This window comes from Pogona vitticeps, chromosome 5 (genome assembly GCF_051106095.1).
Source record: "Pogona vitticeps strain Pit_001003342236 chromosome 5, PviZW2.1, whole genome shotgun sequence".
Taxonomy (NCBI): Eukaryota; Metazoa; Chordata; class Lepidosauria; order Squamata; family Agamidae; genus Pogona; species Pogona vitticeps.
Genome location: NC_135787.1, coordinates 34,105,412 through 34,132,785, shown reverse-complemented (window position 1 = coordinate 34,132,785; position 27,374 = coordinate 34,105,412). Strand labels below are relative to the sequence as shown.

The window sequence follows — 27,374 nt, the reverse complement described above, 5'->3', positions numbered from 1 at the left end:
TTGAATCAATATTTTCCAATGAGAGTGGGTCGTAAGTCAAAATGTTCGTAACTAGGGCCGTTCGTAAGTCGAGGGTTGACTGTAGTTTGACTCCACGTCCATTGCTGCGTGACTCCAGGAGAAAAAAAACTCTTTTCCTTCTTTGCCATGGAAGTAAAGTTAGCTTACTTTAATTGAGATGGAAATTCAAAACAATGAAGATAATACATTGAAGGATGCAGGATGAACAGCATCCTTCCACCTTTTCTTCCTTCTTTTGCATTCCAGAAAAGAAAGTTCTGAAGCACTCAAGTACTTATAATCCTCAGAAATCTGAAATGCTTTGCTGTAACAAATCATGGCTTAACATATAGTAATAATTCCAGACAGGAGCAGCACACTGGTGAGAGATTCACAGTTAAGAAACCATGAAAGCAAAGCAATAAAGGACGATGTTGAAGTGTAATGTAAAGAAAAATAGGACAGTGTAGAAGTTTGAATAAGATGGTGTGCTTGACAGCTGAAGACCAAAACTGTGATGTTATTTAAATGTAGAATGCACATACAAATATTCCTTGGAGAGAAAATACATATGGCATAAGGATGCTGGGGAATAAGAGTCATTATTATAAGTAAAGCTCAGCATCTCCAGTATCTGGAAGAACAGACAATTTCCCCACTACAATAGTTACTGGATATTACTTTCTGTGGAACTCAACAGTGAACTAACATCAAGCAAACAGTTGAGTGGTACATTAAATCTACAATTTTAGTTATCCTGATTGTTTCCAATTTATGCAGCTCTATCATAATCTCTGCTGCTCTAATAAGATCACTATATATTTTTAATTCTTCTGTGTCCAAATCCCTGTTGAACAGTTGTGTAAATGTGATTTCGTTAACCCAGCTGGCATTATGATGTACGTACTACTGTCATGGCTCAAAGATCCCTTTTAGGTGTGTATACTCCCAACATGTATAAGTTCACACACGTGTTGTGACGACATAAAGCATAACATTATCTCTGAAGGCCAGGACATGAGGAGTAGAAATTTTGCTATGGATCCTTAAGACTTCAAGTGGAAGCACAGGTTTTTTCATATACTCTGGCCCAAACTATATGGCTTTATGATTCAAATTCCTTTGGATCTAGTCAATATATACCAACCAGCTAAGACCAAGCAACAAGAAAATAGTGTTTTTTACTGACTGTTTTCCTTAGTGCCTGCAAGAAAGGCCGCAATACATGTATACTTACTTGGAAGTCGCAAAGGACTCTGTATGCATGTACTTACGCCCTTCCTTTGACTTCCTTCTGAATAACACTGATTATGATCAGCCTATAAATCAGCAAAAATGAAAGACACAGCTGAGGAAGTAAAAAGATACCAATGATGACAGACATTTTCATATACATAAATAATTATAGATGTGTGACTCATATTGCATAAGCATAACTGTGACAGCTACTTGAATTCTGCTCATATGCCAAGAGTCTGCTTACTCTGTTATATGCTTACAAGTCTTTCAATTCTTTGAAAATCATCTATGTTTAAAAATCTCCTTTAAGCTATTAGTCTACCTCTTGTTCTTGTTATTTAATTGGTCTATTTGCATAATGGCCACAAGTCTGATCCAGGCTGCTTCCAATCTTCACCCATTAGCAGTTTCAGATTGAAGCTTTTAAAATATTCCAGGCGGTGGCTGCAAGAGAAAAGATGCAAAGAACAAAATAGGTCATAAACTTCTATACCTTCAATTTCTTTACATTTTTTCTGAATTATAATAACAGAAATTGAAAGCTAAAAAATTACTGTATTAGATAATCAAAGGGACGTGGTGGTGCTGCGGGCTAAACCGCAGAAGCCTGTGCTACAGGGTCAGAAGACCAAGCAGTCGTAAGATCGAATCCATGTGACGGAGCGAGCGCCCGTTGCTTGTCCCAGCTCCCGCCAACCTAGCGGTTCTAAAGCATGCAAATGCGAGTAGATAAATAGGGACCACCTCGGTGGGAAGGCAACAGTGTTCCGTGTCTAAGTCACACTGGCCATGTGACCACGGAAGATTGTCTTCAGACAAAAACGCTGGCTCTATGGGTTGGAAACGGGGATGAGCACCGCCCCCTAGAGTCGAACACGACTGGACAAAAATTGTCAAGGGGAACCTTTACCTTTACTTAGATAATCAATGAAACTTACATGAATACCGATTCAACAAGTCATCTCTGATTCAATGCGCCTAGTCTAGTTGCAACTTCCTACCAGGTTTCAGCCTATGTAGTATAAGAAGCAGTATAATATCTCAAAACAAGCACTATGTTCAGATAGTGTTGACCAAACTGTTATTCTAGATCAATGGATCCCAACCTGGGGAAACACAAGTGTCCAGCACAACTAGTAATGAAGGCTTCTGGGAACTGCAATCCAGGAATACCTTGATTAGCCAAAGTTGGGAATCACGGTTCTAGGCTGAGAATAAAGACTAGTCACTGAGACCCATAGTGTAAGTGAAATCTGTAAAACTGCAGGATGTGTGCCTCAGTTGCATATATGGCACGTTGCACTACATTAAGATTAAATTTCAGTCATCTTTCTAAGTTTCTGTTGAGTTCTTTTTTGTCAGCAAATTAGGTTCCAATGCTCCAGTGGTTTCAAAACTGCATAAATCCATTTTTCAAAAAATCAGAAAGGGAAAGTAGACAGGGTAGCATCTTCATCCAGAATTGCAAATACTTCCATGCAAATTAAATAACGTGTCTTGAGCTGCACAAATGTCTGGTGTGCATTGACAAGTGTGTAGACTATGAGAATTTGGCAATGCATACATGCTAGCAGGTACTCCCATCTAACAGGAACTATGGAGCACCACAATTGACTCTGGTCCCCAGAAAATACTCAAAATAACAGAGGACAGAAAAGTAAAACTGATTTTCCCCATACCCTTCTGGCACACTCAAGCTTTGTGGCATAGAATACCATAGTTTTCTTGGACTGTCAAGATGTGGTAGTAGCACAACAACGAGTGCAATAAATTGAAGATGCTAAAAAGGACATATACAGGCCTTGAACATTTTGGACAACATCCTTCTTCAGGGCACTTTTACAGCAATGATACATACGTATAAAGGACATTTCAATTGCTTCTCTTCAAAATAAACTACTAATGCAAGAGGTTTACACACTTTTTGTTGGACCCAGTTAAATTCCAAAGGATATATTTTGAAATCCTTAGCAAAGTAGAGTATGTGACATAAAAATATCTGTAAAAGCGTTGTTGTTTTCGCTTTTAAATTATCTGAATGAGCTGATATATTTCATAACAAACTGGTTTAAGCAGATTAAAAAGTATTTTGGTAAAGCTTTAATGTAATAAGCAGCATTACATTAATTTAGATTATGGTCCAGATTCTCCTGAGTCACATTTGCTTCCTAATTTTACAAACAGCAAAGCATAATAACATATTCTATTTCATGCCAACTTTTTAGTTGATATAACAAAAAATGACTACCAGGAAAAATACTTACAAATCAGGTTTCTGTTCTTCACCAATCTTGTTGTGATCTACAGGATAAAGGGCTTCATATGTTCTATCCACACCTGATCCATGAATTGCAAATGCATTAAATTTGTCAATGGATGGTGGAAAATAGTTCCACGGGAGATGGGCTTTGCCTGTCCATTTTGCATGTGTTCTTGATACTTCAAACATTAGAGGAAGCTCTTGCTGTATGAAGAAGACAAATAGATATACTTATGCCAGTCCAAAATAAATCATGAATCTGGGGAAAGATTTATATAATCCACTTACTTTACATACTTTCCGTCTGCCAGAAAGCAACAATACAAGATGCTGCCCATGCCTATGAACACATGTTACAGTCATTTCAGAAATACATTCACTATAACATTCTCACATGTTCCATTAAAAAAATGAATACATAATTTGAAACATTAATCAGCTATGCAACTAGTGTGATGAAACGGAAATACAGGTCTTGACTAAATTTTCTCCATTACATAGCAGCCTGTGTCCACATAACACACCTTATTTCCTTTTCTGTCTATAAATACACACACACTTATTCTAAATGCATTAATAATGATGCATTATTTTCATTAGCCTTCATCCTAATTGCAGGTTGGAGGGCTAATGAAAATTATGCCACTCAAAACCCTGGGTTTGGATGCCTTTGCAATCTTGCCTCTCCAAATGTCAACAATAAAAACACACACTACCACAAGTCCCAAGCTTTTATCCACTCTTGGACTCTACACAGACTGTACCATTTCTGTGTATAAATATTCTTCTGTTGCTACTGCAACCACAATATACAATAGCATGTGTGATATTCCCAGATTCAGTATAGAACTTTAATACACTTGCTTAAAAGCAGTTTCATTTTCTACAGCTTCTTCTAATACCCACCTCCCCAAATAAAGAGATCTCATCTAATTTGAAAAGCTAAGCAATTTCGGGTCTAGTTGGTACCTGGAAGGACATCTACCAGGGAATACTAGGGGCCTGTTGCTTAGATGTTCCTCTTGCTAAGGAAGCCCAAATGAAGCAAAAAGGTATACAGATGACATTGCCACTGAAGAATCTATCCCTGCCCACAACTCTACTATTCGCAACTTTTCTAATTATGTCATGAAAATAACAACATATTAGGCACTACATTATTTTGCTTTGCTTGCCTATCCACACGACCTTCATAGCTGTTGCTTAAGTGCCTTGGAAACAGACGTAGGATCAAATCCTCTTACAGAAGTGTAGCAAAAATTAGGTTTTCTAGACACAAAGGCAAGACAACTTAGAATTCTAGCAATCTCCAACAACAAGGTTGTTGTTGGTTTTTAGTTGTTAAATCGTGTCTGACTCTTCGTGACCTCATGGACCAGAGCACGCCAGGCCCTCCTGTCTTCCACTGCCTCCCAGAGTTTGGTCAGCAACAAGTTTACAAACCAACTATTCAAGCAATAGGAGTGCATTGGATAAGTTGATAACATTTCTAAAAGGTTTTGAAATATTTACTTACGGACAGAGCTCCACTTCTAAGTATTGCTGAGTTTGGTCATTCAAGAAGAATGCTTCTACAACTAAAAAACCAGAAGCCATGACTGCTTATTTTATTTTAATTCATATTTATTATATTCCAAATGCTTACAGGAAAGCTCACCAAGTTCAATGGGTTGTATTCTGTGGTATATATAACACTGCATAATTTTGCTGCAATCCTGTACTCCCTTATCTGGCAGTAAGTCCCACTGAACTCAACAAGTATTACCATTAAGTTATTATGTACAACACTGCAAAGAAAAATTATTTTTTTAGTTTTTAAGCAGTTCATCCTAGATGTATTTTAAAACGCTTTTGAAGCACTTGTCAACTATTTGAGATTACTTGTTTTAAAACCAATAGGAAAAAGGGGGGCTTATGAGGAAGAGAAAGGGGGAAGAGACAGGAAATAATAGATCGGTTCTTCTCTCTAGAAAAGGCAGAAAACAGCTTTAGGAAATAGCAATTTCTCAAACTGGTATTATCTGTCAGTCAGGTAAGTGTAGCTTAGGGCTCTTTATCAGAGGCCTGTATAGGTAAAACTGAACAGAACTGACCAAGGAGAAAGACCTTAAATACAAGAAACTGATGCCATGAACTCCTAGAAGTGGATTAAAATCCTAGAAATGTCATTACCTCCATGATCCTTGTGGGAAAACAAAGTTAATGACATCCATATGTATAAAAGGCTATTCAGAAATCTTGTTGCTACGCAAGAATGCATTAGGAATCAACAGACACAGATAAAAAATAATAGTATGAATAAAATATGAATGGCTTCTGTAGGATTATTTCTTCACTTAGGCAACTACAAGGTATGAATACAAATTCTTCATAGTTTGAGGAGCAAAAAGGACAGAGAAATTATGCCCAACTACTAAATACACATTTCATTTAAAGCTTTTAAAACACATATTCACAATATAGCAATAGATAAAACAGGCCACCTTAGAGCTCATACATAAGCTTGCTTTCCAGGTTCTCCCCTAGAAAGTTAACTGAATCAATAAATAAGTTTTTGAAAACACCAATGTTAGAACTTTTTGATAATACAATAATTTTATATTCCACCATTTTGTAATAGAGCAGGATAGTTGAATTAACAATGCAGAAAACTGGGGGAAGAAAGTTACCGCAGAATGGTGTCATGGAAGACAACATGTGAGGATGGCTGGTATCTTTAAAAGGAGGGTGTTACTCTTAGACAAAGAATATCAAGTCTACGCAAGAGTTGCTATCAGAATTTGAAAAATATAAGCTTGCAATAGAACGCTAACTTACCCTCATAGTCCCACAGACCATTGAATGGTCTTCCTGGTTCACCAGGAGGAGCAGGAGGATCATTAAAAAATGGAGCATTCACTTCCATCAATATTCCAGCATTTTCTGGTGTCAGCTTGATCATTACTGGATCATGAGATACTGGAAAGTTGTTCCACGTATTTTCAATTTTAAACTCCATCTAAACATGGAATGAAACTGATTATTATAACTGTATCTAAAAACTAATACATGTTGTCAAATTAAATGTGTATACAGTATTGTCAATATCTTTGCTGAATTCTGTTGCTGTTTCTTTTCACAAGGCCCATTTCAGTGGCATATGATTGCTTTAAGTACCGTTTGTTTTCTGTTAAATTTGTAATATAAATATTTGATTAAAAGTTTATTTATTTATTTATTTTTATTTATTCTATTTATATCTCGCCTATCTGGACAATTACGAGGAAATTGAGGATTTCAATTTGTCGGATGTTATACTTACCAAGACAATAGCATGATTTAACAAACTTTAACAAAATGAACAAGATGTATTCACCTACCCAGTTTATATGAAGACATATATTCGTTTATGTTATTGCTAGTTTTGTTATTTGAAAATATGAATCCCCACAAAAGCTGCCCATATAGAAAAGCAGTAATTGACTATGAAGGAAATTGACAAGCTTAAGAAAAACTATTTTGCCTATACAGTGCCACAACTGATCTAAACTTTTTGCATTTATTTATTTTATCAATTTATAAACTGACTCATTATTAGTGTGATGCACTATTCTGGGCGGTTAAGAGAATATGAAAAACAGTCAAACAATAATAGAGAAAGCAACAGTGGAAATAAAAACAAATTAAATTGATTATCAAACCCATTATTCAACTGATTCTCAAATGTTGTAGCATTCTACAACATGTCTAGCCCAGACATGCATAACATTACTCATATAGAGTCATGCAGACAGATGTACTACTGGAACTTTCATTAATTAACATGTATTCCTGACACAATGAATGACAATTCAATCCCATGTGGAACACCATTCTTTTTCTGGTCTTTCAACCTGGTTTTTTGCCTGTTTTCACCACAGGGTGTCTACAGTGATCACAGGATTAACTTTAACAAATATATGCATCAACTACCATCCTATATGTATCAGAAAACAGATTTGTAGAGCAATATTTGTGCTGGATCACTGAATAACCCAATGATTACCTAAAACATGCATGATATTTGTAGGGTGTAAAATTGTGTTCTAATGTGTTAAAGACCAAATTTCCTTTTTGACAAGTCTTAGAAATCTAGTTGTTAATATCCTTCATGTAGTTAGATGCTCAAATTACACTCAGATGCTCAAAGTAGTAGACAACATAGCAATCTTCTTGCACACTTAATGTACCACAGAACACACCTTTGTTTTGTAGCCTGCACTAGCTTTCGAGAAACATTCCTGAAACAATTCTGCACATGCCCAATACCACTTTCTTGTCTGCCTTATACTCCCATATCTGGGCAGGTTGTGTTGTGTTACACAGATTGCAAACCCCTGAATCAGAGAAGCCATTTCAATTTTAGAGTCTATTACCAGACTCCCCTGTAGGTCTACAAGGAGAACTAAAGCAAGATACCTTATGAGTATCAAAATCAGGAAGATAGCAGCTTGAACTTGGCATATAATCCAAAAGCTCTAGGAAAGTGGGGAGGGGTATTTCTACACCAAAGCTTGTGTGACAATAAACAGAAGACTTTTCCTCTTAAGGAAACTCCATTTCCAATAACATGTTGACTGCTTTGTCTAATATGGCTCTTAGCTTTTCAAGTGCCAAAAGATTTTGGGTTATTCATTCTCTTACTGCTTGTGAAGCACCATGTATACAATTCATATTAATGTCATTAATATGAATTTTGGAAAGTACATCAGTGACACTACTGACATGCAAAAGTTACGAAGGTCTTGAACAGTTTAGGACCTCAATACCTGTCAGAGCATCTCTGCTATAAAACAGTTACCTGTCCTGCCTGCTCTTTGCAGTCCAAGAGATTAAAAAAAATAACACCAAGGCAGACCAAAAGAGTCAACACCCGAAACCAAACTTTCTTGGTCGTGGCTCCACACCCCTGGAATTAAACATCCAACAGGGGTTTGTCACAATATGCAGTTAGGCACCCCCAATTTGTTGGTGCTGGTATAAAAAGCAAATTTTCTTTTATTTCTAATATATTTTTTAAAAGCCTTATGCATAGTAAAATTACCAGTCTCGCCCCTGAGAAAGGAACCCTATACAGTATCTTTAACAGTTGTATGTCAAAATGTTTTGGTTGCCGAGTGACTGTTTACAAAGGAGAGAAAATTTTCTAGAGAGAAGTGGGGGGGTGTCTTTAAATCAGGAAGACATCACTCCTATGCATGTGAATATAGCAAAAGCTAAGGTATTGTGTGTAGTGTCCCAAAGGGGAGTCTGTTTTAGGAGACCTTATACCATATATAGACCCACTAGATGTTGTTGGTCTACAGCTCCCCGCATTCTCCACCATAGTCTATATGGGACATGGCTAATGGAGGTTTCAGGATAACAATATTTCAACGGTTTCACTTTACTTATCTCTGCTTTAAAGTCCTCTTTGCATTTAACTCAACAGAGTCTTATATTTCTTCAACTGTCTGAAATATTATATCTACGCTTTTACTCAATTAGACATGTGATAACCATGTTCATTTTCAATGCCAACACTTAATATCAAATAGTATATGAAAGATATCAGCCCATTAAATAAGCAGAATACACACCTGATAAGCAAAATTCATAATAAGAATGCTGGGAGTTGTAGTCCAACAACATCTAGTGGGTCATATGTGGTACAAGGTCTCCTAAATGCCTGCCAATGTTTTGCCACCACCCCCAATCATAAAACAGGGCAATCTCAGAATCTTAGGGGGGCAAAAAGCTAGCTTTGTGGCACCACTTTATCCCCCATATATGTCTACTCAAAAGGAATTCCCACTGAATGCAATGGTGTTTATACCAGGTATATTGTAAGCTGCCTAGAGTGGTCGAAATGACTAGATAAGCAGGGTAATAAATAAATAAATAAATAAATAAATAAATAAATAAATAAATAAATAAACAAGCAAGCAAGCAAGCAAGCAAGCAAGCAAGCAAGCATAGGAAAGCAGCCTAAACAGCTAGCTACCTTTCCTGTTCTCTGGTAGTTTTAAGACGAACGAGTTCAATTTGACCTGAGCTTTCCTGGACATAGCTCCCTTGGTCAAGTACCAATACAGTACTTCAGTCACAAACTTTTAGGGACACTGGCTCTATAAATGAAACAGATGGAATGCAAAAAATGACAATTGTGTTACCAGCCCTGGTCAGAGTCCCACACAGCTGACTGGTTTAAACACCCTAGTAAACGCAAGCCCACTTACCAGTAAATGAATTTAACTTAAATTTAATTGCATTTTGAATATGTTATATTTTAATTTTATCGCCATCCTTGTCAACTGCCCAGAGTGACCATCGGTCAAATAAGCCATATAAAAATAAAATAATTAATTTTAAAAAATTAATGAATGAATTAATGAAGTCAACTATCCTTCGAGTTACTGACCTGTAGCTTCAATCCTGTATCCCCTCTGTCTGAACAAGTGGGCTCCCTCCACGAAACCACTTGCCAACCAAACCTTGTTACTTTCAAAAGGGGAAGAAAGCTCTTATTTTTGCTGCCACAGACGAACAAATGTACCTTCCTGGAAAGTCTTCCTACTCCCTATCCGTGAACGAGCCACAAATGCGCGCATTAACAAACATGCACCACTTCCGTTTCCCAGCCCACGTTACTCTTTCGCAGCAACGCCTTCATTCAACTTGAAGGCGGACCAAAAAAAAAAAAAAAAGGAAGGACGCGGGCACGTGATACTTTGAACCAATCAAAGAAGTCCTCCCCTTAGCCGCCAACAATTCGATTGGCGGTTGTCGACAGTCCGTCGGGCGCTCAGCCCTGCCTTTTTCCTTAACGGCGAAGTTGGTGGTGAAAGGAGTCGGCCGTGTGGGGGGGTAAGTTGTCCGGGCTCTTGGGGTCCGTGGGTGGGAGGGGAGCGGTTGATTGGGCGGAGAGGGCGGTGACGTCACTCAGGTGATGCCAGAAGCGGCGTCCAGGTTAGCTGGCGAGTTTTTGCGTCACGCGTGCGTCCGGTTGGCTTTGAAGGGTCTGCCTTTCGGGAACACGGAGAGACTATGAGAGGTTGTTTTTCTTTCGCCCCGTTGTTGAGGTGCAGAGGAGAAACGATATTCTGTAGCCGTCGCTCTCTGCATTAAAGATTCTAATCTCTTCCTTTGTTCGGTGGTCGCTTACTTTTAAGTAATCCCATTGAGTGTCTGTAGGTTTGTGTTTTGTGCCATCAGGTTGGAACTGAATAGGGCTTTCAAGGTAAGTGAGATATTTAAGGAGTCCTTTTGCCAGTTCCACCCACCCAGCCAGTTGCCAAGGCTGAGTGGGGATTCGAACCCGGATTTCTATAGTCTTAGTCCTTCCCTCTGTCCACCACACCCGGAATTGCATCTGTTGGGCAGACCAAAGTAAACCTTGCCAGTTCCTAGATTTGCAATCCAGTTCTATGCAGATTTGCCTCAGAAATAAGACCTCATTCCAATTTTAAATAGAGTTGAGCTAGAGTCAGTCCCAATTAAGCTGGCATGGGATCACAATATTTATTTGCTTGCTTACTTATTTATTTTTGGGGTTTTTGTATTGACCTTTAGTTAGACTTCCAAGGAGGTGTCCGTGGAAAGCAAATGGAATTAGGAAGATCTGAACTCCTTATTCTTTGGAAGAGAATGTTGTAATACTAATTAAGGTATTACAGAATTCTGATACTATGTGATAGTTTATAAGCAGGGTGTACTTGTGTACATACAAGCCATCACCACCACCACCACGATTTTTTGACAGAAAGGCAGGATATAATTTTAATAAGTATATAGACTCCAGCACTGTTGAGAGACAACAGTGATTATGTCAGAATGGCTCCATGCCCTTTTGTTGATCACTGTCAGTTACACCAGAGAGAGCCAAAAGACAGAGTCCTCTGCTTCAGCTGTATATTGTGGAAATGAGACAAGGTAAATTATTTTTACACTGTTTCTCTTCTAAAAAAGGGTCCAAGGCAGTGCAGAGATCAGAGGCAGTCAGCCATTGTTTTCTAGTGTTCATATTCAGTAGCTGAAATCCTCTGGTTTAGCCTAAATAGTAAGGCCCACTGAATCCTCAGGAATAGAATAATCAAATCTCCATTGATTCCATTGGCTTATTCTAGTTGGGATTTCCACTGAGACCCAGGGTTTCGGCCATTGTTTTTAGAAAGTGGGCTAGAAGCATGTTGTTTTCACCGAGTGTGGGCAATGCTTTCAGACTAGTGTATTGGGTCATATGTACTCCTGTAATTAGCAGCTGGAATAGTAATCTGCATGCTGAACAGAGCTGATTGAATCTCAGATTCTTTTGATTCAGTGGAACATAAGCCTGCTTACACTTTATGGACTATATCTCACAGCTGTGTTAAGAATTTATTCACCAACTCCATAAGAAGGAGTAATTTCAGCATTAATCTTTCAATGAAGTGCTGATGCGTTGCTGATGTCTGTAGTAGTTTTATGTTTGATGTAGCATGATTGTAGCTTTTGAGACAAGTTATATTCCAGGGTTTTGGCACAACATGAAACTAAACCTTAAGGGGAAAGGCTTCTCTGCACTTCTTGCTGATAAGTTTTGGCTAAAACCAGTTGTTAGTCCTAACTAGAGTGCACCCAATGGCAGAAATATTAGTGCACGTTATAATATGAAGGCATTTCTAAAAGAAAATAACATTTCCGGTTTCTCCCTCAAATGTCATGAGACTCCTGTGGAATCAGTTTCACTACTGGGAAGTAGTTGGGAGACATGGAATGGGAAGAGGGAGTCTTTAATTACTTCAAATCACTGCTGCCTGCAGCAGTGAATTTAGATAATTGAACACTTTTCCCCCTACTGCAGTCCCTAATTGCTTCGCAACAATGAAAAGGATTCCATAGAAGCCTCAGTGCCTTCTGGCAAGAGGAGAGATATTTAATTTTTAAAAAACCACACAACTGAGGGTGCTATCTTAGCAGAGAGATGGGTATTTCTGAGCTTTCCTCTGTGAGACTAAAACCCGACACACTTTCACAGGTTCACAAAGTTCTCCTCACAAGTCAGCAAGGGGGGAAACCTTGCTTGGACTCGCCCTTCTGTAGGGGACCAAGAGAGAGACCAAAAAAAATCACTTTTCAAAGTTCCCTTTATATCAGGGGTCCTCAAACTATAGCTTGTGGGTCACATCCGGCCCACCTTGTCTTTATCTGGTCCGGCAGCTGATCATTTTGATTATAGTGGTTGCTTATGCGAGAAGGAGAATCTCTTTCTCATGCAACTCTTCCGCAGCCATCAGAGGAGAAAAGCTTGTGGGGTTATAACGCTGACATCCCGCATGCTTTCCTCCTCAGAGTGTCACCCCTGCTGCTGCCTGTGAGGAGAAGGAAAGAAGAAGACAGAAGAGAACAGCAGGTAAATGTGTTTAGGGGAGAATAGGGGGCTCTCACCTTCCTGCAGCTGTGTAACTGCAATACAGAGTCTGCATGGGCTGCACCACTGCCTCATTGACTCACATTTGATCAATAGAACTTCTCCCCCAATGATTTTTGGTTTATATATAAATAGGTTTTCCTCTATTTAGCACACAGTTTCATCACTGCCCAGCTGAATAGGATTTTCTAGCCAATCTGTATTTGTACATCCTTTATTATAGCATCCGAAATTAAGCCTTTCTATAGCTTTTTAAAATTTAATGTATTTCAGTTTTAGACAGCAAAAAAGGTTGTACATTCTTGTTTTTAAACCCAATTTAGCCATCAAAATAAAATTCCATCCTCCATTTAATAACTTATTAACATTATAATCATTAATTTAAAATAACTTTTCATTTAAAAGGAAAAAAATTCACCCCATCAAGTTAAAAAAAAAGGATCTGGGTCCTTTTTTTAAAAAACTTGATCTTTTTGTTCATGTTTTTTTCAAAATATAGTATGCCCCCCCAACAGTCTGAACTGCCCCCTGTTTAAAACATTTGAAGATCCCTGCTTTATATCATTAATTGGGGGGGGGGTTCTTGATTGCTTTTAATCCTCTTTGATCACCTTGTAGGAAAAAAATCCTGATACAAGAGTTTGATGAAAGGCAGCTTCTTGGACCTGCAGCTTAATCTTCATAGGTCTTTGAGGGAAGTTGAGTTCTCCCAGGGGGGTCATTTTATAGTCAAGGCTTTAGAGATTCAAAAGTCAAGTGTAGAAGCCTTAGTTACTTTTTTTTTTTTTTTTTTTTTTTGGTTTCTCCTTTGAAATTCCGAAAGGGAAGTGGGAGTTGTGAATCTTCAATTTATCATTTAACTGCTTGTTTTATGATGCCAGGTCTCATGCCCTTTAAACCATGGCAGAGTTCATAAGCTGCTTTGCATATTTCATATTTTCCAAGTCTTTAATTTTTTCACAACTGGCAACAGATGCCAAGTTTCCAAGAGAGTAAAGTAAGTCCATATATAGTTTTATAAAGGTTTGTGTTGCTTTACATATTTTCAGAAGTTAATGCTTTATATCATAAGCTTACAGAGTAGCTTTCATATTCCTTTTTAAAAAACCCAGAAAAGACATGAGGCCCCCTGTAATAAAAATTGCAGTATGCCTTGTATTATGTCACTCATTTTACTTTGTGATGCATATATTCCTGCATCAGCTTAGTTTTTTTATTATCCACTTAAACAGCATAGTTGTCAGATCCACAGTGTTAGTAACTGTATTTAAAAAGCAACTGCTTCCAATGTTCCCTCTAAGCTGCATGCACGCGCACTTACCCAGAGCTCCATCAGGGTTGCGCACAGGCAGCTGGCAGCCAGTTTGTTTACTTTCCATTTCAAATGAAGCCCCACCCACCCACCCCACACAGAGTGAGCCTCCCACGCAGCAGGATAGAAACTTAGAAGGAATGTTGACTGCATGTTGTACTTTTGTATACTTTTAATGCGAATTTGTGTCATTTCATCTGAGGGGAATAAAAATAAATTTGAAAGGATGAATAAGCTTAGAAATCACAATTTCAGCCTTTGTGGTCCTGCAGGGTTCTGTCTGTTCCTGACTGCGTTTCATTGTCTATGTAGAAATACTGATAGATGTCATTCAGAGGCTTGGGTCATCAACAATTAAGGGAGGAAACAGTTTGGAGATTATACTGATAAATTTGAAGTACTGTGTGTTGGGAAGATTGAGTCTGGATACAATCTCTTAGGTATGAGGTTGTCCTGAATTCCCCACTATGCCTCTAGGGCCTAGCCTGTGCGTCCGTGGGCAAGCTGCACAGTCCCAAGGTGCCCCAGAAGAAGGGAATGATAAACCACTTCTGACTACTGTGTATCTCAAAAACTCTGAAAACGGTCACTATAAGTCAATTGACTGGATGGCACACAGTTATTATTTATTATAGTTCTCCCCACTTAGGGAACCAAGACAGCATACAGAAGTTTAAAACCAGTAATTAATTTTAAAAGCAGGTTTGAATTTAAGGCTATAAAACACTGTTTAAAAGGTATAAAGACAGATTTTAATTGTTGTTGTTTGTCGTGTCCAACTCTTTGTGACCCCATGGCCCAGAGCACGCCAGATCCTCCTGTCTTCCACTGCCTCCTGGAGTTTGGTCAAATTCATGTTGGTAGCTTCGATGACACTGTCCAACCATCTTGTCCTCTGTCGTCCCCTTCTCCTCTTGCCTTCACATTTTCCTAACATCAGGGTCTTTTCCAGGGAGTCTTCTCTTCTCGTGAGATGGCCAAAGTACAGTATTGGCGCTTCAGCTTCAGGATCTGTCCTTCCAGTGAGCACTCAGGGTTTATTTCCTTCAGAATGGATAGGTTTGTTCTCTTTGCAGTCCAGGGGACTCTCAGGAGTCTCCTCCAGCACCACAATTCAAAAGCATCATTTCTTCGGCGGTCAGCTTTCTTTATGGTCTGGCTCTCAACTTCCGTACATCACTACAGGGAAAACCATAGCTTTGACTATGTGGACCTTTGTCGGCAAGGTGATGTTTCTGCTTTTTAAGATGCTGTCGAGGTTTGATCATGAGCAGCACTTTGACTAGGACCCAGAAACAAACCAGCAGCCAATGAAGCTGTTGTGATGAGGGAAGAGGTTCACATGATCCTAGTAGCCAGCCCCAGTCAGTAGTTTGGCTGTAGCATTTTGCACTGCTTGACGTTCCCAGACCATCTTCAGAGACAACTCCACATGAGCACAAATGGGAGGTAATCAAGGTATGTGTAACCATAGCCAAATCAGACTTCTCTAGAAATAAGTGCCATTGGCATATAAGATTTAATTGTGCAAACACACTTCTGGCAACTGCTGAGAACGGCACCTAGGCTGAGAGGGCATCCAGAAATACACTTAAGCTATGAACCTGAATCTTCAGGGTCACGATCAGCAGAGGTTGTGTCTGTATTCCCCGGTCTGCCTTTTGATTATCCAGGAACACCTCTGGCTTGTCTGGTTTAAGCTTCAATGTGTTGGGAACGTTTGTCAGAGTTTTCCAAGAGGAGATTCTCCAACAAGTTGTCAGAAGTGGTGTGCACTGTTGTTATTGGTCCAGTACAGTTCTGTTCTTTTAAAGGATTTTTGCTTTTTGACCTGCCACAGCAAGTGGGAACAAGAGCAACTGTTTTGCTTTCTCTACAATGACTTATTTCAGGTGTCACTGTAGACCATAGTGAGGATAGTGGTGGGGAGGCAACCGATTAGTAATGCTGGAGGAATTTTGAAGAAAATTTTGCATAGTGCCTTCTGTTCCTTGGGAAACAAGGAAAATGTACTGAAATGTTTCAGGAAAATGTTCCTTATGAAAAATGTTGAATTGGGTCCATTGCCAGTGTTCAGAGTTCAGCACTTTCCACAGGGCCTCTAAAGTGTCACATTGTAGATTTATTTTGTCTGTGCCATAGATCCTAATAATTCAGCTTATTGGCTGTGTGCCCTGGTGTGAGTATCAAAGAGAGCAGTGTTGTGTCCAGCTCTAGCAAAAAGGTGAAACCGGACCCGTGCCAGAATTTGTTGCCCCCATTCCTCCCTCCCAATTCTTTTTCTATGAAGGAGGCTTATTTTTTGTTTCTTATTCACAGGAATGTTGAAAATTTGGTTTGGTCTATTTTTGAGCTTATCATAACAGTGCAAGTTGACCAAAGGAACTTTTCTCTCTTTTTTTTTTTACATCTCAACATCACTCTGTAGCTTTGTTCACTGCTGAGTCTTCTTGATATGAAAAAGCTGTACACAAGGAGTAACCTTATGTCTTGTCTTGGGCTTTAGTAGAGTGTGGGGAAGGCTATCACAGAGATAATTGTTGAGTGAAAGACTGGACGTATCACACCCATGCCCATCTCTTGAACAATGTAAGCTCAAGAGTCCTGAAATTCATTCATGAGGATTTTTCTGAATGTTTTCCTCTCTGGACATTCATCTCAAAGGAAGTTTCTTTTCTGTCAGATGGAATGAGACTGCTTGAAATTCTTCTGGGATACATTTTCAATACAACACTAGTTCTGCCAGAGAATATTTGGAACACTAAATTTTATCTTGCACTTGCAAAATTGTGATCATTTCATTCTAATTTCAAATGATTGCTAAATGATTATGACATCAATCTTTGTACTGTCCCAAACAATAAGAAATTAATCATTTTGATACATTGTAGATTGTTTCCTGCTGCCAGTATCTCCAATTTAGTACTGTACCTTTCTATGAAGAGATTTAAATAAAGTGTGTGTGCGCACGCTCCAAAAGATATCCAAATGAACTGAAATAACAGATTTTTTTAGTGTAAATAGAGAACTATAATGGAGCATATGTTTGAGCAAATAATCATACCTGTATATGAAATAAATTGTTTAAGTTAATAAATTTTCAAAATATCAGCCAAAACTGTATTTTCGTCTCTCCATGCAAAAACATAATACTTTAAAAAATAAATTACTTTGTTTCAGAAAAATATGTCTGAAGTTGATAATGCAATGGAGTCCTGGCTGACAGATCAGAGGTAAAGATGCTTATTTGCCATTACCATTAAATGTAATATTTAGATTTCTAGTGTGTGTTTTTCTCAATTAGCTACTTATAATGACATGTTTGTGTTTGAACATTTTTCAGTAAATAAAAAAAGTTACTGTTTCTCTCATAAAGTGAATCTTTATTTAAATTTATTATGCTGTGCAAATAGCAATGTTATTAAGTTTCATTAACTGTGTGGCACTGTCTACCATTCTAATAGTAATAACAGGCAGATCTAGTTAAATTTGATGGAACATGCTTTTGAGTAAACATATTTAGGATCAAACTGTAATACTGGTAAACATTTGGCCAAAAAATTCAATGGATTGCATCTAGATTTATTCAGGCAGACCCATGAAATCATAGCTTTGATTTTGATCAGGTAGATAGAAATGAGCTATTCTTACATATAACTACGTCTGTGGGCAAACCTGAGTCATTTGCTTTCTCTTCCTCCCCCTTAGTTCCTTTTAGAGATATTGTTGGCTGTGTTTGATGAAACTGTGACACTTCACTGGGGGGAAAAAGCACAAATAATGTATGCCTTAAAAATGGCAGAAACGGAAACCATTGCAAACCAGAGTGTATAAGATACAATAACGTTGTCAAATCAACTGGAAGTAACTTTATATTCCCCCCCCAAAGCCTTTTTACAGGAGTAGAAATATCAGTGTTTTAAATGGGTCCTGCCATTTATAGGCAATCTTCCTTCCCCCCCAAAAATTCCCTTTTTGCAATTAGCCAGGAACAGTACAACCACTCCCTTATCTTAGCATACGATTTCTCAAAGAAGTGTGGAGTTTCATATTATGTGTCATACTGTCAACCACCTTTTCACTTTTGGGCAGGTAATTTAAGAAAGGGAGGACTGGGAGTCTGTTATTCCTTTGAAAGCAGTAACTATAGAATAAACAACGTATTTTTGTGCTTGTTTATTCTGTGCATTCCAAAATTTCATCAGAACAGTCGTCCCTATTTTTTATTACGGAAGTTTGAAGGTTTTATGCCATTGTGGATGCATTACAAGCATCCTGAAAAATCATACTAGGTCTTATTTTCAGGTTAGGTCTTAGTTTTGGGGAAATAGGATATGTATAGCATTCACTAGTAAAATAGTGTTCGTTATACTCCATATTTTCCAGCATCAATAGGGGGAATTGGAACGGATCCCCATGGATATGGGGGTCCTACTGTACCACTATCTCTTAATTATATGTAGCTGTTGCTTAATTTATGATGCTGATGTTAGAAGATTGTCTTTTGACTTCATACTGTTTGTTCTGTAAATCAGCCTCCCCGGGTGGATCCCCCACTCACCAGCTGGTGCACACTCCTCTCCTCCTCTTTGGCTGTTCAACTGATATCTGGCAGGAGCACAGGCTTCCCTGCCCCGCCTCCTTGGCTGGTCGCCCACTCAGACAAGGAGGCAGGACAGACAAACCCATGCTCCTGCCATGGACTGGTCAAACATCCAAACAGGAGGAGGAGAGGAGCATGCTCTGACTAGTGAGATGGTCATTGGCCAGGAAGGTGGGGGAAAGGAATGTGCAGCACCTGTGGTGCTGTGTGAAGGAACTGGCACAAACCTCCCAACTGAGGTTCATGTGTATCTCTAGTAGCAGATGGTTCCACACACAGCCATGTAATCTGTGGAAATTTCGCTAGTACTTGAATATTGTTTTCTCTGCTTAAATCCAATCTTCCGCCTCAAATGGAAACAATGGAAGCAATTGCTAACTAACAAGATATACATTGATTCTCGGAGTCTACTGTAACTAGGACTGCCAATTGGATTTAGGCCCCCTTTCCCTCCTCAAAACATTATTGGGGGAGAAATATTATTTAAAACAGTTTGTGACCTATATGTTCAGTCAATATAATTAATCATCTTATATGTTTTTTATATCCACTCTAGTTTAGCATTTCCGCTAGTTGCTGAATATGATAAACATTTGGAGGAAATGAATGGACAGCTGAAATACTGTCAGGTATGAAATAATCAGGAAAAAAAACCTTTGCTGTGTAACATAAACTTCATTGCAATAACATTTAGAAGTTAGTGACATGCAGAGCTGAATATACAGTAATAAGAATATTGCTAACTTTAATAACTCTTATCCTATGTTCTGTTGTTTTAACTGAAATATTAGAAATATTGTGCTGAAAAAGAATACTGTCCTATTTAATTATCAGTGTTTGCACTGGTATCCAGGTATATGAGTGGTTCTTGTAGCATATTAAGTGTTATTGTATATATTCTGTCACTTCTTCAAAACCAAATGCCTTTCAGTCTTGTTTTATTTTTCTTTAGATGCAGATGAAGGAAATGAGAATAAAGCTTGAACAGGTCATCAAGGAGAACGAAAGGTAGATTCAGTGACGGCACATTTCTTCAATATTTTTAATCAATGAAAACAAACAAAAAGGCTATAATCAAATATGAGATTTTTTCCAACAGAGTTTGCACGTCCACTTAATGGTTTTTCGTGTTTAGCATAAAATCTTATATGTACACATCTATATGTTTGTGCCCAGGCTTTTTGGAGAATAAGCCCTAGTTAAGTTAAACCCTGCCCTCCGCCAGGGACTCACTGTGATCCTCCTAAGCCCTCAAGAAAGACTTAAAATTTCTTCCCCTCCTCTCCCACTTCCCTGGCTCACAGAGAGGCTGGGCAGCCAGCGAGGAAGGAGCTGCGTGCCACCAGGAACTTGCTCCTTGGCTCCTAAGTTCCCAACGGTTCTTGGGGCTCGCACCTCTGCAGTGTGCGTGCTTCCCCCCCTCCAGCGTGTGCCCAGACAAGTCTAACAAAGCACAAGTTTGGAAATGGAGAGGCGATTTTGGAGCTCCAGCCCCCACCAGCCAGGCCCCCGCCCTGCCTTTATTTCCTCCCTCTCCTCTTTCGCCTACCATAACTCTTTTAACCCTCCTCTTGTTCAGCTCCCTCTTCGGTGCTGCTGGCAGGGCCATGTGTTGAAGCAGCTGCTACCCTCCTTTGCTCAATTGGGCTCGCTGGCTTTGGACCCCGCCCCCTTCCACACCCTTTCACTGCTGCCGTTGTTTCCCTCAAAACAAACCCAGCGCCCGCCAGCCCCAATGGGAGCCTGAGCCCAGGTACCACCACTGGAGGAACCCAAGCCACCACCGTGGCACCTGCTGGCAGCAGCGGGGGCACCCCTGAAGGAAGTGGCACCAGGTACATTTAAAGAAGGGGAAGGACAACAGGAATAAATTAATAATAATAAATAAAATAAATGATGATAATTGAATAAATGCATATTGTTGTTCTTGGAAAAAATAAAACATAAATAAAAGGACTTGGAACAGCATCTACTGTTTCTGAGAAGGCCAATTCAAGAGTGACAATCCCTTCCACACTGAAGACAAATACAATAGATCCCCTGTCCAGCTCCCTGATTTTGCTGCTTATGGGACTGCCTCTTTGACTCAGCCTGCTGTACAAGGGTCTCTTCAAATTGGGAGAGGCCATGATGCACCGCCTGCCTCCAGGCTGAACGCTCAGATGTCAAGATTTCCCAAATGTTGAGGTCCATTCCTAAGGCCTTCAGATCCCGCTTGTAGATATCCTGGTATCACAGCTGTGGTCTCCCTCTGGGGCGATTTGCCTATGCTAATTCTCCATACAGGAGATCTTTTGGAATCCAAGCATCAGCCATTCTCACAACATGCCCAAGCCAATGTAGACATTGCTGCTTCAGTAATGTATACATGCTAAAAATTCCAGCTCGTTCTGGGACTACTCTATTTGGAACTTTGTCCTGCCAAAGATGTGTCGGAGACAGCGCATATGGAATGTGTTCAGCTTCCTCTCCTGCCATGCACAAAGGGTCCAGGACTCCCTGCAGTACAGTGTGCTTAGGATACAGGATCTATAGACCTGGATCTTGGTATATGCAGTCAGCTTCTTATTAAGCCATACTCTCTTTGTGAGTCTAGATTTTTACTTCCTGCTAACCGAATCAAAGGCCTATGTGACATCTATGAAGGCCACAAAGAGTGGCTGTTGTCGTTCCCTACATTTTTCCTCCAACTGTCTGAGGGAGAATACCATGTCAGTGGTGGATCTGTTAGCTCAAAATCCACACTGTGATACACATGAGCACTGAGCATAAGCAGGTTTGAACTTCACGCCCCATTTCATTTACATAAATTTAGGGGCCTTGCAGAAATTGCAGATGAGTCTTTTCCTTCTTTTTGCTGCTGGATCTGTAGGTGTGATTTGGTTAAAAATGGCAGTAATTGAGATTTGTACTCCACATGCTATAAAGGAAGTATCCAGTCTTTTAAATAAATACAACTCCTCTGGTTTATAACTGTGGGTTACTGTTACTGTGTTTGTTATTCAAAATACCAGGAAATGGCCAAACAATACATTTTAATATCACACCTGTGTTGCCAGGAAAGCAAAAGCCAGCCAGTTTATTGACAACACCAATTTCAACAGTCAATATGGTCTTCAGAATCCCCTCTTATGCTCGCTATCTTTCAGAGACACCAAACAAAGGAAAATTCCAGAAGCTGACTCTTTTTTGTGTGTTTAACTACTTGTGACTCAGACACAAAGCAGTTGCCATGATTAATTCTCACCGTGTTCTCTCCTTTTGTCTCCCCTTTCCAAGATATTTTCTTTGGGAACCCCCGCCCCCAGAAATTAGAATTTCAGAAGTACCTGCCGAACTTTCTCCAAATTTGACATGGAATAAGCCAATATTGTATAGTATCACTCTTCCTAATTGAAGAACCCCTTCAGAAGTTAGAACTTTTTATACGGAGTGCCTCCTCCTATCAGTAATGGCTTGCAGAATTCTGTTTTAACAAGCCATGCAATATCAGAGGTGTACTCCCCTGTATATCTAATTCACCTTACACTGCATATTTGATGTTGTGTGTAGTTTAACCATTAGCTGCAGAATAGGGCTGTTCTTCTTACTAACCATAGTGCATGAGCTACAGCTGAGCTAACACTAGGCCATCTGAAGCTATACTGAAGTTTAGGGATGTTGGAAATTACCTAGGATTACTCTTACCTTTATACTGGAAATATCTGCTGGCTACTGGAGCATGCCAAAGAATTACAGAAGAAGATAGTCTGTGCTTTATGGACTACAGCAAATCCTTTGACTATGTGGATAATGAGATACTATGGATTGTTCTGAAAGAAATGGGTGTAGGTAAGCACTTGATTGGTTTGATGTATAGCCTGTATTGTGAAGAAGAAGCTACTGTTAGTACAAAATGATTTCCTGTAGGCAAAGTTGTCAGACAAGTGTGCATTTTATCCTGTTGTTTGTTCAATCTGTACGCAGAACATATGCGGAAAGCCAAACTAGATTCAGTTGAAGGAGGAGTGAAAATTGGTGGAACAAAGATCAATAATTTAAGATATATAGATGATGCTGTTTTACTGGCAGAAAGCAGCAATGGCTTGAAAGGACTTTTAGTGAAAGTGACAGAAGAAAGATCTCTGCAATCAGCCAATAGAAAGGAGCTGTGCTAAAAGAAGGGCAGTTGTGCAGACATGAGAGGCATATTGCCCATCCCAAATCTACTATAGCCAGTGCATCTTTGAGTTAGGCAGTTGACATTGTAAGAAGCAAGTGCGTTCTGCAGAAAAATGCCACATTTCTCTTCTGTGATCATATGATCATAAATGCCTTCCATAATTCATATGCTCTTAAAACAGTAAATGTGTTTTTTCTTCAAAAGCATCCCTGTGTTTGTAACCTCAACAATTAGTTAAGATGGCTTGAACAGGGGTCTGTTTCCAATAGATAATTCCTTTCGAGTACAAAGGAATTTTTATTGCTGTTTTAAAAGAAGCTAAATGTTTGTTTCCTTGTTGCCCAGATTGCATGAAGAATTAAAAGAGGCTATTGAAAAGCAGTTAGAGGCTCTGCCATCTGGTTCCACTTCAGGAGATGGTGCATACATAGATGAAAATCTTATGAAAAATCTCCAAGAACAGTTGCAATTAGCAAATAAAGTAAGTGGATGCAAAAAAAATTCTTCTGTGTTGATTTGTCTTCTGCAGTTAAGACTGGCACTCATGGTTCTTTGACTCTGTTGCAGGTATAAAGCATCTGTCTTCAAACCTAGCCTTCTTTTCACTGAAAAGAAACATATACTAACAGTGTTTACTATTTGAATTGCTAGATCCAGTGTTAATTCCAGTGAGAGTAGTTCTACTTTAGTTGCAACTAATATTAGATAAGGCTTAATTTTAATTCCGGGACTTGCATCCTCGTGATACGTGCATCTATAATAAATGTGAACAATAAATTTTGCTTCTCACTGCGCAGAACACTAGAAGGAACCATTGATGTTCATTAAGATATTAGATTGTTGTTAACATACATGAATATGGATGTAAATACAGTGATGGCAGTCATGAAGACTTTATCCCTGCTACTTACCTATATTGAAAACTTGTGAATAATGAGTAAAGCAATTTTACTTTGTGAGATAAGAACGATGTTGTTACATTTTCATAATGCAAAACTGTCTTTTGCTTTCAGTCTTCTGATGTATAAATAAAAAAGGAAGGTTTTTCTTGTGCACTGTCCCTGTTTTAATGTTTTATTTTCTACTTTAAAAAAAATTAGGAAAAGGAACATGTACTGGAACTTTGGCAGACAGTCTCACTTGAATTGGAGCGGCTTCAGCATAAATACCAGGAGCGCATGACAGAGGCACAGATACATATTGTTGAAGGTCGAAAACAAAAAGTAATTTCCTTTCTTACTCTTTTTTGTATGTTAAGATGTAGTTAAAATCTGTGCTCATAAAAGTGTGTCCTCTGTATCTTTCATTGCCCTCAGCATAACTGGTAGAACATAGCTGGAAGACACTGAAACCTGAAGCTTGGCATAGGCATGGGGGCCGTGGGATTTGAAAGGCTCTGCAAGGCTTATTCAGAACTAAATTCCACCATTGATCCGATCTAAAGTTGATCCACCAAATGAATGGGACGGCTGTGTAACAGCTGACTTTGACTTGACAAGTATATTTGAGTAGGGACTAGCAGATGGATTTTAACCTTTTGTTTTAAAATAGTTAATGGGCTTTTGTTTAGTATAATCTGTATGCAGTCTTGCAGTACTATGTGCAGACACAAGATACACTTAATTACACTACACCCAAGGCTGGGGCAAGCCCGAGAGATTCAGCTCTTCACAGGACCTCTAGAAGACGCCACATGCTGCTTCCCTCAGCGGGATCAGAACTCTTCAAACAGTTTAGAGAAAGTAATGGAGAATTCCTCCTATATTTGGTTTTGGTGGAGAGAGTAGAGATAGCGAAAGGCCAAAAAAGCATCAGGAGCTGGAGGAGAAAAATTAGTAAGAAAGACAAGTAGTGGATGTGGGAGATCGGAAGAGATAAAGAATAGGAAAAGAACATTGGGGAGGGTGAACAAAACAGTTTCTTATCCAGGCAAAACTGGTAATCTTATGGTAGGTAACACCAACACCTAAAACTCTTTCCCTAGTCATCTAAGATTGTTTCCAAAATTTAGAAGATTGTCAAAATGCCAAGAAACATATCAGAAAATGGATACAGTTGTTATGCATTTAAAAATCCTGTTTTGAAGCCCATCTTCATTTGCAAGCCAACCTGCCACTGCCTTAATCTATGCTTTCATATATTCAGAAAACCCCTAAGAGCTGTTGGTTTTAATGGGAGTTCTGTGCGCCTGTGCACATAAATAAGCACAGCTAAGTCTGCCATCTATTTTGAGCAATATGTTTCTGGATGTCTTTGTTTCTCTCACATGTTTGTGTCCATGTGTGCGCACACAATAGGGGCTGTATGACATGCCATTATTAATGCATGTTGTTTGTGTATTTCATTTGAAACATTTGGCTGACTGTCAAAGAATTCAGGACAAGAGCCAACAGTAATGTATACAATATAATAACAGTACTTAAACATTTAAAATGTTAAGCTGGAGCATTTATTTTTATGTGGGTGATAAATCATTGTGATTATAATTGCCCGCTCTGTGTCTTCTTTTTAGGATCAATTGACAAGCTTTCAGCAACTAACAAGACAACTGCATTTAGCCAATGAAAAAATGGAGTCAGTAAGTGGAACATTGAACAATATAGTAACTGTTCTAGCCTGTTTCAGGAAAAAAACAAATGCACTCCTTTCCAAAATAAACTTTTAGGCACTTTTTATAAATGTATGTCAGCGTTTATATTTACATAGATTATTAATTGTACTGTATATATTTTTTGCCATGTAATATTTTCTACTTTGTGTTAATTTTAACTGAATTCTTAACAGGAAGGCAATTCACCCTTGCTTTAGAAAATAAGGTCAGGATCTAAAATATGTATTTTGCTGAAGATATAAACATCTGTTTGAAAGAATGCAAATGTACCTTTATTGTTCAGTTTTCTTTTATTTCTCATTTTTCTGAATTATAATTTTGTTGTACCTGTTCTGTTCCTCCTCTCCACTTTCCATGTCATATCAGCTAACAATTAAATTAGCCAGGCAATGAAATAAGAGATTTAGTGTTAAGAAGTAGGAAGGATAGACTGCGTAGGTTCCCCTTGACATTTAGTCCAGTCGTGTCTGATTCTAGGACACGGTGCTCATCCCCATCTCCAAGACGTAGAGCCGGCATTTGTCCATAGACAGTTTCCGTGGTCATGTGGCCAGTGCAACTAGACACGGAACGCCATTACCTTCCCACCATGGTGGTACCTATTTATCTACTTGCAATTACATGGTTTTGAACTGCTAGGTTGGCAGGAGCTGGGACAATCGACGGGAGCTCACTCCGTCGCATGGATTCGATCTTACGACTGCTTGGTCTTCTGACCTTGCAGCACAGAGGCTTCTGTGGTTTAACCCGCAGCGTCACCATATCCCGATAGACAGCATACAGAATGGTTAAAGGAATGGCAGGTCCAGTTGGGTGGAAGGGACTTCAAAGCAAGAAGTTTTTATATGTGTGTTGATTGTGGAAAGCAATAGGACTCAAATTGATTGTAATACTGTGAAAAGCAGTAAAATTGTACACAGAGCTATATTTAAGAGGTTTAAAGTGGGAAATTGGTGACTATGGGCACACTGGGAAAGGAGGAAAGCTTTTTAAAGAGTAAACAGAAAGGAGGGAACGATTAAAAATAAAAGTAAACTTCATGATGCTCAGGCTACAAAGCATGAAACTTCATTTGAGGTCATCAGTATGATGTAAAATTTATATAGAAGTTTCTCTCCTGTTGTAGATGAATCAGGTATTTCTGAAGACTGTCAGGGAACAGAATGCAGAGCTCGAGCATCTACGCAAGCAGCAGAGGTATGAATGAGATTCCCAAGCCCTACTTCTGTTAGCTCTAACAATGTTTACCTTGTTTGTCGTATAGCAGTTTTATGTGCCATAGAAATAAGGTGCCAGTGATCGTGGCTTGAAGCCAGAGGTTCTTTTTCACGGCCATTTCGTGTAAAATGCTCCACCCAGTTTTCATTTTTTCCTGCCTAATGCAACTTCTATAGACCATATCACATACTTTATATGAAGATACCTGAATCTTTTGGGGAACTGTAGTACAGTGGACCCTCTACTTACGGAATTAATCCGTATTGGAACGGTGGCTGCAGGTCGAAAAGTCTGTAGGTCGAGTCTCCATTGACCTACAATGCATTGAAACGATGATTCTGGTAGATGTGTCATCCAGGTCAGAATCATGTTCTAGACCAGTGACGGTGAACCTTTTTGAGCCCAAGTGCCCAGATCACAGCACAAAATCAACTTATTTATTTCAAAGTGCCAGCACTACAATTAAAACCCGAATACTGAGGTTTTAGTTTAGAAAAAAAACCTGCTCCTGCACTGCAAGGGTTAAATGCTTGGGTTTTTTTTCACTATGGGCAGTATTAACA

General features: G+C 39.0%; 2 protein-coding genes across 6 annotated transcripts in view; one reads left to right on the top strand and one right to left on the bottom strand.

Annotated features, from left to right (window-relative positions):
- Positions 1 to 1,190: 1,190 nt before the first annotated feature.
- Positions 1,191 to 10,170, bottom strand: C5H4orf33 (chromosome 5 C4orf33 homolog). Of its 2 annotated transcripts, XM_020781538.3 has the most exons (7): positions 9,918 to 10,170; positions 6,317 to 6,497; positions 5,016 to 5,076; positions 3,788 to 3,839; positions 3,504 to 3,703; positions 1,562 to 1,683; positions 1,191 to 1,319 (listed from the first exon to the last, which is right to left on the bottom strand). In XM_020781538.3, the coding sequence occupies exons 2-6, from the start codon at positions 6,495 to 6,497 to the stop codon at positions 1,587 to 1,589; spliced, it is 591 nt and encodes a 196-aa protein (XP_020637197.3). In that variant the 5' UTR covers positions 9,918 to 10,170; the 3' UTR covers positions 1,191 to 1,319; positions 1,562 to 1,586. The 2 variants fall into 2 exon arrangements, with proteins under 2 accessions (XP_020637197.3, XP_020637196.3); XM_020781537.3 differs by lacking the exon at positions 1,191 to 1,319 and having other exon boundaries at positions 1,514 to 1,683.
- Positions 10,171 to 10,250: 80 nt separating this feature from the next.
- The window catches only part of SCLT1 (sodium channel and clathrin linker 1), a 46,578-nt gene continuing 29,454 nt past the window's right edge, over positions 10,251 to 27,374 (top strand). Inside the window, exons 1-9 of one of the 4 annotated variants that reach the window (XM_078376715.1) lie at positions 10,253 to 10,363; positions 12,827 to 12,887; positions 17,398 to 17,450; positions 19,377 to 19,449; positions 19,773 to 19,828; positions 23,328 to 23,463; positions 24,083 to 24,205; positions 25,495 to 25,560; positions 26,720 to 26,790. In XM_078376715.1, coding sequence (XP_078232841.1) covers positions 17,404 to 17,450; positions 19,377 to 19,449; positions 19,773 to 19,828; positions 23,328 to 23,463; positions 24,083 to 24,205; positions 25,495 to 25,560; positions 26,720 to 26,790 — 572 coding nt within the window. In that variant the 5' untranslated portion in view covers positions 10,253 to 10,363; positions 12,827 to 12,887; positions 17,398 to 17,403. Of the gene's footprint in view, positions 10,364 to 12,826; positions 12,888 to 15,169; positions 15,676 to 17,397; positions 17,451 to 19,376; positions 19,450 to 19,772; positions 19,829 to 23,327; positions 23,464 to 24,082; positions 24,206 to 25,494; positions 25,561 to 26,719; positions 26,791 to 27,374 lie in introns of those variants that run through there. The other 3 variants (XM_078376714.1, XM_078376716.1, XM_078376713.1) reach the window with 3 other exon arrangements.

Excerpts from the sequence above, each read along its gene's own strand:
- C5H4orf33 (XM_020781538.3), bottom strand. The coding sequence starts at position 6,497 with ATGGAGTTTAAAATTGAAAATACGTGGAACAACTTTCCAGTATCTCAT. Across the intron at positions 5,077-6,316 it reads TGGTCTGTGGGACTATGAGG|TTGTAGAAGCATTCTTCTTG; the intron begins GTAAGTTAGCGT and ends CTGGTTTTTTAG. Across the intron at positions 3,704-3,787 it reads GCAGACGGAAAGTATGTAAA|CAAGAGCTTCCTCTAATGTT; the intron begins GTAAGTGGATTA and ends TTCTTCATACAG.